This window comes from Macrobrachium rosenbergii, chromosome 3 (genome assembly GCF_040412425.1).
Source record: "Macrobrachium rosenbergii isolate ZJJX-2024 chromosome 3, ASM4041242v1, whole genome shotgun sequence".
In the NCBI taxonomy this organism is placed as follows: Eukaryota; Metazoa; Arthropoda; class Malacostraca; order Decapoda; family Palaemonidae; genus Macrobrachium; species Macrobrachium rosenbergii.
This window is the reverse complement of record NC_089743.1, coordinates 80,527,078-80,543,114: the sequence shown is the minus strand read 5'-3', so window position 1 is coordinate 80,543,114 and position 16,037 is coordinate 80,527,078. Positions and strand designations below refer to the sequence as shown.

Here is a 16,037-nt window from a genome sequence, read left to right as displayed (position 1 = left end):
TTATTATGCCAAAATGTATATTTCATAGGGAACAGCCACATAGAATAATGACTTCACTGGACGGGTGAAGAAATCCTCAGAGATCTACATACATCATCTCCTCCTCTGAATACAGGACAATTTCATCAGGAAGAGGTAAATGCCACTGAAAGACAAATATTTTTACAACTTCTGAAAATGAGGAAGAATGAAGAGGTAATCAAGTCAAGGGAAGACATCTGTCATGAAAGTTAGTATCAGAAAACAGTAGATAAAAAATGGAAAAGCCACTCAAATTAAAAATACAAGAGAAATGGAATTCTTCAGGAAAATCCATTTATAAGGAAATAAACACTTGTAATTATTTAGTCCGTTGAAACTAATCCCAAAAATAACATGAAAATTATACTGAAACTTAACCTCAGGATAGACAGTTCTACGTAGCTATCTACATACTGTAATAATAATAATAATAATAATAATAATAATAATAATAATAATAATAATAATAATAATAATAATAATAATAATAGTATTAACACACTTGAACTGTTAAGTTCTATATATTAGTATGTGACAGCATTAAATACAAGTCATTCATAACAGAAAAAAATTCTAAACATGTTCATGTACATTTACAGTACTACACATTCTGTATATTTCTCATGACTGAAGTTCTTATAATTAAAATAAAAAAAGGCAAATCATAGTATATCAAATGCTATCTATGCAAAAATATGAGATTTGTGATATAGCTCAAATATATTACATTTCTACTCTTCATATCGAAATGCATACTAACTAAACTCGGAACATTCCATACAAAATGTAAAGATTACAGAGAAAACCCATAATCTTGGTTAACTTCAACTGGGGAATTTTCCATGTATTACCAAACATGGACATCCTAGGTAACATCTATCTAAGAATATCCTATATGTTCATTATGGAATATCTTTTGTATGTCCAGCAAAGAGAATATGAAATAATTTCCAGCACAGAATATCCTACGTACTGCATTTACTATATGAAGACTTGGTCCTTTTTTCACTCCAGTTAAAATAGTGCCATAGAGTCATGATAAAAATAAAACCTATGCAGTAATAAAAAAAAAAAACTGTCAAAAGGATAAGCAGCAACAATGTGGCATCAAATGAGGGTCTACATCCTTCTTAAAACTCATTTAGTTACATGCATTATTTCCAAAACATGTACATCTGTACTCCTTTCCTGCATAAAAATTTGGAACACTCTACTTTAGAAACACACAATGTTCCTCAAGCTCCACAATGATCCTCAAACTTTTTCACTAAACAAACCAATTCAATAAATGTTGATCTAACTGCTTCTATACACACACAGCTCACTACTCAAATATGCAATGCTTGTTGGTCATCACAGCCTTTGGCAAACTGCGACACTAGTACTTATTTGCTGTGAAGAGAAAATTCGTTACAATACCATGGGCACATTTCACTTGTCAACTTAACTCAGCACCAATATGAAACAAAATTCAGCACACCTGAATGATACAGTGTCTTCTTGTAATGTGGAGGCATTCTTTGACCTTAAAAGATTTACAAGAACATGTGTGGAAATGTAGCTCTCAGTTTTAATACACATCTGCACAATACATGCCATTATATGAAATACCACAAACTATACGACATACGCAGTGAAAGCCTGCATACTTATATATACTTTCATAAAAATAGACCAACTAAATAATTAACTCACTTCAAAATATTTGTTAGGCTTGATATCTGAGGATATTTGTTAAAAACATATGAAATTTATATCTGCAGGAATACACAAGTGGCAGGGGATTTTAGTCTAGAGATGATTAGGAAAAAATTATCAAAATAAAATACTGGAAACAGCAATCTGAAGTCTATTATTTATTAATAAACTCTGTATTTCTATTAACTTTTGAAAAGCCACTAGAGTTACAGACGAAATTTAGAGCATGAGGGCTGGTCACTGGGAGCCACAAGGCTGACTCACTACTGAAGTACAAGGTATTTAATCTGGAAGGAAGGAACAAAATACTGACATAGCCTCTTCATGATCTTCCTTAAATAATACTGCACATCAAAATGTCTTCAATCCTTCATAAAACAAAAAGTCTACAACTGCTTTCTACGTACACTAAACTCCTTGAATAAACTGCATTCTCAACTTTTACTTTCCTAAAAAATATAGACAGAGTATGTAGAATCATATTTTTAAGTCTACTTAAAATAGTTATCTGGACAAATTTCCACCTGAAATAGATCCTAAAATGTATTAAGCAATAAGCATTTCTTAAAAGGAACTTTATGGTTGCAACATGCTACGCTGTAAAGACTTCATTAAAGGGTTTGGATGCTTTTTCCACTTTTACAATTACTTTAAAAATCAAATGAAAGAAAAGTTGTCCATGTCCTCCTTAAATTTCTATTAATATGAAATCAGCAGTGTATGCAGTGTTACACTGGCAGGATGCTTAACTCTGAACCAAGCAGCACGCCACTCAAAAGAGAGGTTAGGAAAAACATGCTCATCAAGGCACATAACACCCCAACATAATTTCCTTACAATATCCTAGATGACTGCAGATCTAAATGAAAAACAAGGTATCCAAGTACTGAACAACAAAACTAAGATATAAACAGAGAATACTGTACTTATACAGTAATAAACTCACTACAGTTACGGTTGATGCTTACTGTACTTACAAAATGCATCTACCAAAACTTGCACACACAAGTGGAAAAAACAGATCTTCACGATACAAAAATACCCGAGTCACTTTATTCCCAATGCCTCATTGATCTCTCCTTACCTATAGCTATAGTTAATATAAAATCTTCCAAAAGATTTATTGAGGCAAAACAGTAAGCTGGTAACTTTATGGCTGCAGTACTTGTATTATACTGTACACACATGGTGGAAGTATACATTAAATATATTTTACCATACAAAAAAGGCACAAATACACAAAAATATACAAAAACTCTCTGGACAATCTTTCTTAACTGTTAACAATATGTTTGAAACATCCCTTACATGCTGATACACATAACACAATTACTGAGTAATCCTTGTAAATTGTATCAAAATAATTTATACTTTTTCTCAGCAGAACTGACAACTGAGAATGTGGCTGAAGGCTTACCAATCATAAATATAAAATCTTACGCAATTCCATACAGTATCTAAAAGCACCTACTAACATGCACCTCCAAATACTCACTTAACAAGAAGTTGCACATGACTTGTGATGCCAGGAGAAATTATACATTTCCCCTGTACCACCGTTTAACAAAAGAAAACTTCTTTGGTGAACTCTTACAATAAAAACTTACAATTTAGAATCCTGAGGCACCTTCTTTCAAGCTGTGTAATGCATATTCTAACTATCACCTTGGGCTGGTAAACCTTAGGGTCCCAATCCCTTTGTGTGTGTAAACAACTGAACTTCTGGTAAAACAAAATATATATATAAAATATAATTAAGTATTAATTATATTTTATTTGTCAAAGGAAAGTACATTAAAGGTAATGCCAATGAAACTTAAATATTCCCTAGCACACTAATTTGATTTACCTAACTGATTAGGAACCACTGTTTAAAATCTCCTTACAAAGAAATTCTCGTCATAAAATAACTTTAAAATTATAGTCAACTGACATGGAGTAAGTCACCATAAAGTTTTTATTCTAAAAACATGATAAAAATACATTATTCATCCTTGCTAAAGTACTACAACTGAGTGTTGCATTTTCACTGGTGATATCACACAAGTAAGACGAATGTAATTTCATGAGATTATTTTCGAGATTCAAATAATTACTATCTACCATTACAAACTCTTACTCAACAACTAGACACTACGTAGTTATGTAACTGTACGGCCGACGTGTCTTTCCTGGAGGTTTTCATTTTTACCAAGGAGCTCATCATCGTTTGAAGACGACGACAGCAGTATATCAGATTCGTCATCCTGCTGCACATCTCTCCTTTTGTAGCGAACCTGAAAGATGCAAACAACTGCAACATACCTGCATTGAAGGAGCACACATCTCAATGGCTTGAGAGTAAGTGTCTCTATTCTAAGAAGTCATAAGAACATGGACACACATGCCTTTCTAGATGATGAATTTCCTCATCACCACTACCATCATCCTGGAGTCTAATGGGCAATGAGTTCTATCCACTGTTTTTTGCCTGTGCACTTTCTGCTTGAATTCTAATATGGCCTGGATCTTCATCAGTATCATTTTCCTTGATTTTGTAATCCCTTTATCCCCCTATTTTCATAACTGCTACTTCTGAGATTAACTATTTTTCACCCATTCCTGTCAATGCCTATGAAACAATACTTACTGAAGCAATTCATTAGTAATCCTTTCACATATAAAAAAAGTCCACACGATAGTCCAAAGTTATAAACTGAGAAAGAATCTTGTAAATGGCTCCACAGACAAATTTTTTTAATCTAAACTTACTTCTAATTCAAGAAACCTTAGAGCAATGAACATAACTCTTTGTGGGATTCCTGGAAGCTAAACTACACCCTTCTATCATGTCACTAGAAGGTGAACAAGTTTTGTATGCTTTCAACTTGTTTATAATTGTTTCTTAAATTGCCAAATATTATCCCAAGAATAGAAAACCTTGACAATGGCCTATAACATAAAAATGTAATACTTTACATACAAACGGAGATGCACTTGTTATGACCAAAATGCCCTCTTAACTTCTCCAATTCTTCATAAACTTTGGATATATTTGTCACTAAAAAGCCAGAGATCCAAATTCAGAAATAAGAAGAAATTCCAATGTCTGTAGCAAAATTTGAACCTGCAACCAATGTTAGAATGAGGTCACATTACCAACCTGACCAAAACAAGGTAATGTGACCATGCAGTTATACTCTGGACATGGGTTCAAATCCTGCAATGGAAGTTAGAATTTCTTCTTATTCTTGCATTTGGATCTCCAGCTTTATAGTGACAAGCATATCCAAAAGTGTGAAGCATTTGAGAAATTAAGAGGGCATCGCGGTTATTACCATTACTTATGTATCTGGTAAAAAGCAACTGGTAGATTCTACATATAAAAAAATGATAAAAAAATATTTAAACACTTTTAATAAAATGCACTAAAAAGTAAAAAATAATTTTTTGAGACACCAGGATTTTCTTACAATTAATAATGTCTACATAAATAAAAGAGTAGGCACCAAACACAGCAGTGTTTCCATCCATGTTTGGCATCCACACTTTATTTTTAAAGACATGATTAAAATTGTAAGAAAATCCTGGTCTCAAAAAATTATTTTTTACTTTTTAGTGCATTTTACTAAAACTGTTTAAAAATTTTTTTCTGTATTTTTTTTTTATTTTATGCTTTTTAGTTTTGACAGAAATTGTAACTGATTTATGACTGTAGTTAATGAATTGAACATGATATCTAGTCGGGCCAAAGAAGGTTTGAAAAATTCATAGTTATTAACTTATTCTACCGAGTCAAAGAAGGTATAAAAAATCCCGAGAGTTTCATACAAATCCTGAGATAGTGGGAGATGTCATTGTAGGGTCACTAGAGGTCACTGCTGACCTACTGATCATACAGTATAAGGTTGTATTGTCACAGGGATGAGTAACCATGCCAAATTTCAAGTCCACTGGAACAGGTTGGAAACTGAGTTACAAGTTTTCACCCAAACAGATGCAGAAGTCTAGTTAAATAAAAGCATGTAAAAACAGATATGTTTTTACAGTGTCCTTAAATTAAAAAAAAGTTTATATACAAAGCCATTAGGCTTAATTAGCCTTAATCTGTGAGACAGACCAAGCCATACAGTCCACTGTTCCCAACCAACTAGCTCCCATCTGTGTACCTGCTCCCATCTAGAAGAGTGAAGAGAAGGGAAACAAGCGTTACAGAATATGATTACAGGCAGTCCCCGATTATTGGCGGGGGTTCCGTTTTGGTGGTGTGACAATAACTGAAAATCGCCTATAACCGAAAATCGGCGATTTTCATTTATCAGCACCTCTGTTTGGATGTATCAGTGCCAATAACCAATTATCGGTGCCGGTAAGTGGAAATCAGTGATTTTCGGTGCCGAAAACTGCCAATTTTTGTCGCTAGACAAGCTCCGTAAAACCAGATCGCCAATAACCAGGGGACTGCCTATAATGGGTTTGTATAAAGACATGTTTCAAGTAAAATAAGTTTGTTATATGAAACCCATTAATCATAACTGACCAGAGTTGTAATTTACGTGGGCGGATGAAACAGAAGAACCTTTGAAGAGACTAGAAAGCTAAGATGCAAGAAATCCTTTTCCTATATATGACATAAACTGTGGAGCTAATGATGACCCAGGAAATCCTGGCAGCTTCCATAATTAACAGGTGCAAGAGAAGACCTAACTCACAATTCTGCTCTCAACAAGCAAACAAGATGGGAAGGTGGGGTAGTTCAACAAAAACATACCAACTTGTGTGCTAAAGGGATCTTGGAGACAATTCCATGTGTGCTAAAGGGATGATGGATGAAGTGTATGAAGAGAAAGAAAAAAGACTAGAATCCTTTGACCTTTAGTGCATGACCTGTTGAGATAATTAGACTGGAGGAGAAACACCAGCAGATAATGTGCCACAAATGTAGATGAAAGCATGCAAAAGAAACTTGCCAAGGGCAAAGGATTGCTTGAAAGATAGCCAAGTCCAAAGAGCTGCTCCAAGGATAGCAGAGGGGCCCTGTAAAACTAAACAGCAGACAAGAGGAGGCAACAAAAGCTATTGGGCTGAAAAATAAGACTTGACTAGAGGTTTATTAGGGTAATGGAAGTCTGCTACAAAGACCAACAGTATGATGAAAGGCTCTGCCAGAAAAGGTATGGAGACCACTGCAGTGCTTATGGGGCAAGGGCAAAAAAGGAAGACAGCCTTAAGGTGTAAAAATCAGAACGAATGTGTCTGACAGGAGCACAAAAATGTTACAAGTGAAGCTGTGAGGACCATCATCAAGAAGAAACTTGGAGGCCAGAGTGCAAAAAAGAGCAAAAAAATTCTGCCGCTGTAAACAGCTCCCTTCTTCTGAAGAAAGGTGAGGAGAGGGTGGAGTGAAGAGTCATTATGAGAGAAGAGTGAAAAAAGACCAACGCCTCTTATACATCACACAAAACCCCAAATCCTGTTGAGTACATAGAGTGGAGGAAGAGGACCAGCCAAGGTTTCAAATAGCTGTTTTTTAAGATTTAACTTGATGCAAGAAAAATTCAGTCGCAGAAAGCTTGGTCTCTCTGAGCCTACATTGAATTTTGTCCCGAGTTAAAAATAATATGGTGTCATTCATTACACTTATTAAAATACAACAAAGCTAAATATGATGTAAATGGTATGAAAATTAGGTCCATAAAATTCCTATAAGGATTTAGCACACCAGAACTGAATAGACTCATCAAACACTGTTCCAGTCATCATCTGACATTTCATAAAAGATCATAACAAAGCATTTATTTGTTGAATGGGCAATCAAATAGCTTTCCACAAAGCAAAAATGGTATTTATCTAATCTGTTTCAAATATAATATACTGTACAATTATTACAATTTCTAAACCACCATTAAATCTTTGTTTTATCAGCACTAGGCATAAGCAAACCTGAATATATTTCCTTTAATTGATCAAATAAAACATCTGATCATGACAAAAATAATTTATAATATCAAAAGAAATTTCGAAAATTTTTAAGATAAATTTGCACTGTTCTTACACGAACAAAACTAAAGTCCTTTATATGGAATACCTTTGGCAAGAGCTGGTCCAGTCATTGAAGTCTAATAACAAGGTAGTTAACTAACAGCATTACTTTTTCTTTAAGCAATACAGAAACATGCACCATGGTCGGAAGTGCAAATACGATAAAAGACTTCAGGTCTGTATGTCTCGGTAAATGCAAAGTATCTTAAAAATTTGTGATTTTTCTTATGGAAATACTAACATTCATATCTTATATGGAGACTCACTCTTTAGGCAGAAGGCATTGCCCAGAAATCATAACTAGTGCTGATCTCCCACCCAAAAATGTCAACCTTCTGGTCATGTATGTGTGAAGGGAAGGATAATTCTTGTAACCACTTGTACATCCTGGTATGTATTTTGTCCAGGATGACAGAGCCCTTGCCAGACTATGGTTTGTTTGTAACCTCAATCTAGGAGAAAAGCACTCATGCTCCCCTTGTACAGAAGGGAAGACCAATTCTGAAGTTAAGTGTATTTATCCTAGATAAATATGCTCTACTAAAAAACCAGACTTTAGAAGCAATGTCATGCAACTAACCTGCATCTGGTACAACCAGCAAGAATACAGCCATCAGCTGTTGGGCAGAAGACAGAGAGAAAGAACACCAGTCATCTTTCTTTCACTAAATCTTTCTCCATCTTAAACCTTATAAGAGATACCATCCTTTTTAGCACAGCTTGTGCAACTGCACCTGCTGAGCACCCACCATAGGTCCTAAGGAATTGGGGGTGATATTCATGACCTAGAGAGGTAAAAGATGTTTGACAATGCCAAACACCTGCCTTTAGTACCTCTTGAGACCAAAAAGTTCCTCTTGAATGCTAAGGGCAGAACAATGGTATATCTGAAATCCCATTAAAATTGGGATGGTATTCACCGTGATTTTACTGAGCTCGGGTGGAGAAATTTAAAAGTCCAAATATCACTTAGTGTTTAAATGATCACTTTAAGAATAATATCAAGAGGAGAATTCCTTCTAAAATTGCCAAATTTTGGCTTGAAAATAAGCCATAGTTTAATCCTGCATATAAGCTTGCCTACCATGAAAAACAAGAAGTTTATCATTTATGAAGGAATAACTGAATGGACACTCTGTGGTGTAAATTCACTGAGCTCAGAAGTCAAGCCCAGGTTGTCTGTGAGAGACCTGAAGGGCATGAAGGAGGTCTCGCTTTCCAGTGGTGATAACCGTAAGTGGTGGTCTACCCTCAAGTCATCACTCTTTGGAGTTGATCAAGCATGCCCTTCCTTTGTAGGAGCTGATGGAACTGCTGTATATTGCCCTCAACAGAGGGCAGGACTTTGGCCTCAAGTCACTGCGAGCAAACATTGTGATGAGTACTCTGTGTTGCCTCAGTCATACGAGTACTTTCCAGAGCCTAAGTTGTGTTCAATGGTCTTCTGGTCTTGTAAAGTCAAAACTTTGCCTTCAGGCCTTGACAGTTAGGGTGGCATAAACCCTAATGGGATCTTTCCCACATTTTTTTTAAAAAACTGCTGATTACATTGCTCCTAGGAATACTACTATTTTTAGCAGATTAACTGGCTTTGCAAGTTTTCCTTCTGTTTGGAGAAAAGGAAATATATCTGCATTACCTAAATGACCAAGTCCGTCCTCATGTCCATCTGTCTGTCTATGGTTTTTGAAAGGCTAATCTCTAAGTGTCTTTGTAGGTTTGTTGCAGAAAACAACCTGCTATCAGCATTAGAGTTTGGGTTTCGTAAAGGCTATGGTACTTCTGAAGCACTCCTGTCAATATCTACTGTCTTGCCAAGTGCTCCTGATGAGGGTCCAGAGGCACGTTTGGTCAGTCTAGATTTTGGTGCAGCCTTTGACTGTGTGAACTGTGGAACACTTATCTACAAGCTAAGGGTGCTGGAAAGTGTCATTCAACACCGTCTAGGAGTCCAGCACTAGTGAGTAAAACACTGGGAGCTTCCTGTTTAGCCATGTGGCAAACAGGTTTGAACAGCTTCTCCATTTTGTGGGAGGATGTAGGGACCCCTGGCAGCTGACCTGATTGGCCAACACATTCTAAAAGCCTAGGGTGTATCTGGCTGATAGCTCAACAGCACAGAGAACCATCCACTAGTACAAATGCCTCTCCAACCTGCAGAGGGGGAGGGATCCATCCCCAATTGCTTGTTGATATACAACACTACAGTTGTCTTGTTTCTCCTCAGCACAGCTGAGTGTTCCATCAACTGATCCTGAGGTGCCTGCTTTGCCAGAAGTGCTGCACCCATCCTGAGAATTGTAAAGAACCCTCCTGAGTCCTAGGACCAGCCACCTGCACTAAAGTGCACCCCATCCATCTTTCAATGCATGCAAGAACAGAAGCATCTCTGGTGGGAAGGAATTCAGCAAAACTACCACAAAGACATTCCTGTTATATAGCCACAAAGAGATAATCTCCCTCACTTCCATGTTCAGGGGAACAGGGAACACTGGACAACTGATGGCTGATGATCAGTGTTGCTTCTGGGCAGCAATGAAGTGAACGCATGTGGATATGCCAATGAGGTGGGCAAGAAAAATTTACCAAAGCCAAGCTGGATGTTCCTGTTGGGAGAGGAACTGCACTAAAAACTGTGAATATCTTGACCCGAGTCTCCATGGGACAGTCTTTCACCAATAACATAACAATTAACATACCTAAGTACATCGTCCACTGTTTGGGAAGGAAATGAGACTTCTCCCAGTTTATCCCAATCCCCTGAGTGCGATAAAAGAGGAGGAACTGATTCAGATCCAAGAGCAACTGCATCTTGAGCATCCAAGCAAATGGGCCCATACTATCACTAGCAAGAACATTCATGTGGACACCTGTAGAGCAGTCAACAGTCTCAAGCCACATGCTCTGAACTGATAAGACTGTCTTGTTGTAGATGAAGCTGAGGTACATCTGAGAGTTTCGACAGCTGGGTACTAGAAAATATGCATCCTTCCGATTATCAAAAGCATGAAGTCCCCCTCCTTGAATATCAACTAACAAGGAATGTAGGATTTCTATCAAGAACAAAGTATGATGAAAGAACCAAGTTCTTTTGTCATAAGAACCTGAAGAGCAATCTTCTACATATTCAAGTGCCTCCTCCAGCACTGTCCTCACCTCTGTTGACAGAGCAAGAGATTTGCATGATCCTGGAGACTAAGAAGGAGATAGGACAGGTGTGTAAGAAAGGGGAGGGTATCAGACCTTGAAGAGAAGTCTGTATCTGTCCTGAAAGAGACAGACTATCCCAGCCTCTGGCCCTGTTGCTGCCACAGTGCCCAATGGCGTAACAGGAATCCCCCAACCTGCCACCTTCAGCTTCTTCCTCCCTACGTCCCCTTCCCTCCCATCTCGGCTGAAACTTGGTTGGAAGACTGTAAAATTCTGGAAGACTCCTGACCCTTTCCTGAAGATTAAGATGCTGGAAACCTGATTGGACTTTGGAGAAATATGACCATTCCCAGAGTTTATCGAAGTCTTGGCCACAGTGCCCTTCAAGAATCAACATATACGGATAGGTCTCAGCATCCTCCAGGATGTAGTATTTTTTCTGATATGTCAGTGGCAGGTCATGAAGGCTGGCAGAATGGCTGGAGGATAAAAATTTCACCAATACAGAGATCACAGAATCCCACTTCCTCACAACAGATTTTGGGGTAAAACCCAAAATGCACTTCATGACAGACACCAGGTGCTGAGGTAGCAAGGGATTTGAATAATCCAGTACAGAGTCTGAGGCATTTATTGTGCACTGGATCTAAGCTTTTTAATGATCCCTGAAGCTAAGCCATGGCTTCCATAGCCTAAAATAGATAAAACACTTGCTTGACACAGTAGCATCAGAGTTGATCTGTCAGCTTCCCAAAGAGTATGTGATTGTTTTTTAATTAAGTTTAGTACATTTTTTATTTTACGCATGCAATATATATTTCCATATTCAACAATGCATCAATGATTAAACCCAAGAACTTTACTGTTTGGCAACTGATAGGTGTGCCAAATTGTTTCTCATTTTTATTTTGAAATCATAATTCTTTTTTCATCTGATATCTTTGTAAAAAATGAGTGCTTTAGTTTTTCCTGTAGAAAACTGAAAGACTATTGAAGAAGCCCAAGTATATACTTTTGTGGTGGCAAGGTCAAGAATGTACTGTGCATAAAAGAAGTTTGAGTCTGTGTCAAGTGTGGCAAAATCATCCATACACAAATTATTTGTGATTCTATATGGTAAGTAATTTGTACCACTAAAAAAATTTGTAACAATAAGCCAACCACAACAATTCCTAGTTATTTAAATCCATTCAAATCCCTTCTGAATAATATCCATATACATGACATAATGGGTTAGGAGTAAATATTTTTCTATAGCCCATATTAGGCTGGGGTATATGACTATTTTTTAAGTACTATATCAACCTTAAGTTCACCATTCTCTCCATCACTTTATACAGACAACTTGTGAAAGATATTGGTGTATAATTTGATGGATTACTAGGATCTTCACATGGTTTGGTTATTGGTTAAACAATGGCATATTGCTATTCATTTGGAGAATCTTAAGTCTAATTTGTGAAATTGGAGTAAATAAATTTTGGTTAAAGGGCAAGGTATTTTATTAAATCAAAACTTATATTATTTTGTCCTGAACATGTGCTATTGCAGGAGGAAATAGACAAATTCTAATTCATCAATATTGAACCATTTACTATAACAATCTTCAGTCATTTCAAAATTTATGATTTCACTCTTTTTGCTTGATGGTCACTAAAGTATTCATAAAAGTGTTGCTAAATGTTCATATGCTGCAGATGTTTTCCTAATACTGTACATGTGATCCTACACATGGACTATGAACTCTCTGTACACTGTATGTTAGATTATGTCTTTTTGGTCATGCGTTAGATCAGTTAATTTGTAAAATTTTTTGCCAAAGTTGAAAACTTGTGTGTTATGTTTGACATATACTTTTTCAATAATATGTATTTTTCCTTTAATAACTCCTAAATTTTGTTGATAACTGGTTAGATATTAGTTCCAATATTTTGATACAGATTGTTGGATTAATAGTTTTTAACTTTATCATCTCTGAGAGGGTAATATTTTAAGTGGTTATTGTGCGTCTTTTAAACTTTTAAATTCATGACCAATTCCATGTTTTAAAGAATCAGTTCTAGATACATAACCAGTCAGATTTGACAGACAGTGACATTTGCAATGAAGTCATCAGAGTAGTTTTTTTAGATCATAAAGAGTTAATAAGTCTCAACAACAACCATTTTGTATCTGCAGAGGAGAGAGTCACAAGGAAGGAAGGTTAAAACCCACACCCTGGGGTGGGCCTCAGTGGGCCTGTGGCACCAGGGGTCTATACTTGCCTGTATCTCAGGGCAGAGAAGATAACCAGATCTTGAGCATAATTACAACCACAAGCGGGCCTTGGTCTCAAGAAAATCCAATTTAACACTCATCATTAATTCTGTAGCCACTGCTGTGTAAATATTTGTCCCTTGTACTTGAAAGAGAAAGTGAAACACTGACCTTCTAAGTCACATAGTTATACTGGTTAAAAACTTGGAAAAAGGGCATACAATTAGGAACAATGAAAAGAAAATGGAAATGAAGACAAGAAAATAGCAAAAATTAAAACAATAAGGTAAATCAGATGATTTACCATACCAAAGAAACAATATGCATGTGACAAAGCACACTGGAATACATTTTTGATAATTCCTACAAAATCACTAAACATTTAATGAATCTCTCAAGCACACATGCCAAAACAAAATGATGATAAAAAATACGAAAAATGCATGAATTAACTTGAAAGGGACAAAATAAAGCAAAATACAAATAAGTCCAAGAACTATCTCAATAATATCAAGATAGGTACACAATTAGTGGGGGTCTTAACCACCTGGAACCCAGGGTTCATAGATGGTACTGCCAGCCAGCCAGCAGACAACGGTACCACTGCTCCTGCTGCCAAGAGCATGGGTGCAACTGCTACCTGGGGCTCTTTGGACCTTTAGTGTACCATTACTGGCCCCAGTAACTGTCTACCAAGGCTACCGGTCCAGCCCCAGTAGCGTGCCTACCCAGTCCACTGGTCCAGCCCTGGTAGCCTGCCTACCCAGGCTACCTTCTTCTGACTCGATGGCGAATGCCTAGAATTCCTAATAACCTGCAAAGTGGGCTATGTAAACATGCTTTGTAATCAAAACAATACCAAACTCTGCTGCTACAAACCAACTACACACTGCAACTACCTAAAATTCCCATCTACTCCAGAGTTAACTATTTACAAAGTATACTAATTATTACTAACACAATCATCTAACAAAAAGAACAAATTATTACCAATGGTAATATAAAAATTACATTAAACCTTCTAGTTTACAAACCATAATAAAAAGTTATCCTTACCTTACAGTAGTTTCTGGAAGACCCTGAAGAAACATCTTCATAAGGGTCCTCCTCAGTGCGGACAGGCCGATGAACCTTCAACATGAGGAAGTTGTCGGTCACCCAGAAGATAAGAGCCTGAAATAATTTTTATCATAAATAACTGCATGATACTAACAAACAGAAAAACAAGTTCATTTACCTTACAAGTAAAAATATGAAATAAAACTGCAATATCAGAGGCTCTTATTTCCAAGGGGTTACTGCCTATGTTGTGTTTCTGGTACAGTGCATAGTGCCCAGAGCAATTTTTTTTTTAGCAGCAGTCAGTTCAAACTTAGCAATACATATCGCTTTTGCCATTTGGCTTCTGTATCTCCCCTCTAATCTCATCTACTTAGCTGCTCCAATTTTTTTCAAATTTAAAAATTTACAGATTTGACCAAGTGGTTTGATTAAAGTACTTTAGAATAATTATTCTGCACTTAATCAACAACTTATGGGTTAAAAACTACATTATCTACACCTTAACAACTATCAGGTGAATACACTGTTGAAATACACAAAACCAAAACATTTGTCCAAAAAGAACGCGCTCAAAACTTGGCTGGGGATTGATATTATCTCTCTAATGATAAGTTCATAACTATTTGCTGAAGAGCAACTGTACATAGTCAGCTTCATTTGGTCTGTCCACCCAAGGGTGAAGAAGTGGCATGTGCGCATGGGTAGCATGTGACTGGCTGAAAATTAATGTGTCCAATATCGTTAGCTTGTTGTGATATATATTAAAACTTTCTTCAGTAACATACCTGAATGTTTAAGAATACAGGAAGCCTCACCCCTTCTTATATATGTACAGTACTATATCACAAACATGCCAATTTGTATCAATAATATACCTCCACAAGTTAACAAAAGATGAGCTTTTATCAAACAGTCTACGTATTCATATCAAACACAAATGAACAATGGGCTTTCAATAATTATCCCTTATCTCACTAGTATAGCACACACTACACATAGGCCTATGCCAACATGTTCAAATCACAAGAATTCCTTGTCATTCAAACTTTATTCTGTGTATAATTTCATTGCATGACTATGCAAAAAACTTCATTATGATACCAAAGCTACATCCATGTAAGTAAACTTGAAAAATAACCTTTAATGATGGTGACTGCCGGACCACAAAACACTGGTAGGCGAAGATGGGCTTACACTACTAATTCGCCAGACATTTGATTCTTTCAAGCACACTGTTATTTAAAATACTGTATTTGACAACATATTAGACATGCTTTTTTTATTTTTAAATGCATCCAAAAAACGTCCCACGTCCTATGTGGCTGTATTTGAGATATTAAACAGAGCGTTTAAGCTAGGCTAGACCTAACCTATGGTGAGCATACCAGGTAGGCACAAAAGTTGTTACTAATAATAAAACATTGAAAAAAAAGCCTAATTAATACAGTAAATTGTGTTCCTGGTATAAAGTGTGAAATCATATGTAAATTTACACTCACCTTTAAATGAAACTAGATAAAATTTACCATAAATAAACAACGTTTATGTGTTACTGTGACAGGCCACCAGGGTGGCTCTATGATTCTGTTTACATCCACTCATTGCAAATGGCTGACAGGCTTACTGTCGACATATTGCAAGCAATTTTCCGTAAGTTTGCTATTTATAATACTGAAACAAGCTGAATTATCAGTCTGTTATCACAAACTTATGAAAAACTGCTTACAATACATTGGCAGATAGTCTGTCAGCCATTTGCAATGAGTGGATGTAAACAAAATTATAGTGTCGCCCTGGTGACCTGTCATGGTAACACATAACGTTGTTTA

The 16,037-nt window shown here is 36.4% G+C and overlaps 1 protein-coding gene across 3 annotated transcripts in view; it reads right to left on the bottom strand.

The window, feature by feature from the left end:
• LOC136826104 (store-operated calcium entry regulator STIMATE-like) overlaps positions 1 to 16,037 on the bottom strand; it is a 47,746-nt gene continuing 31,709 nt past the window's right edge. For all 3 annotated transcript variants that reach the window (XM_067083082.1, XM_067083091.1, XM_067083098.1), the window contains exons 6-7: positions 14,203 to 14,319; positions 1 to 3,995 (exon numbers count right to left, since the gene is read on the bottom strand). In XM_067083082.1, coding sequence (XP_066939183.1) covers positions 3,861 to 3,995; positions 14,203 to 14,319 — 252 coding nt within the window. In that variant the 3' untranslated portion in view covers positions 1 to 3,860. The remainder of the gene's footprint in view (positions 3,996 to 14,202; positions 14,320 to 16,037) is intronic.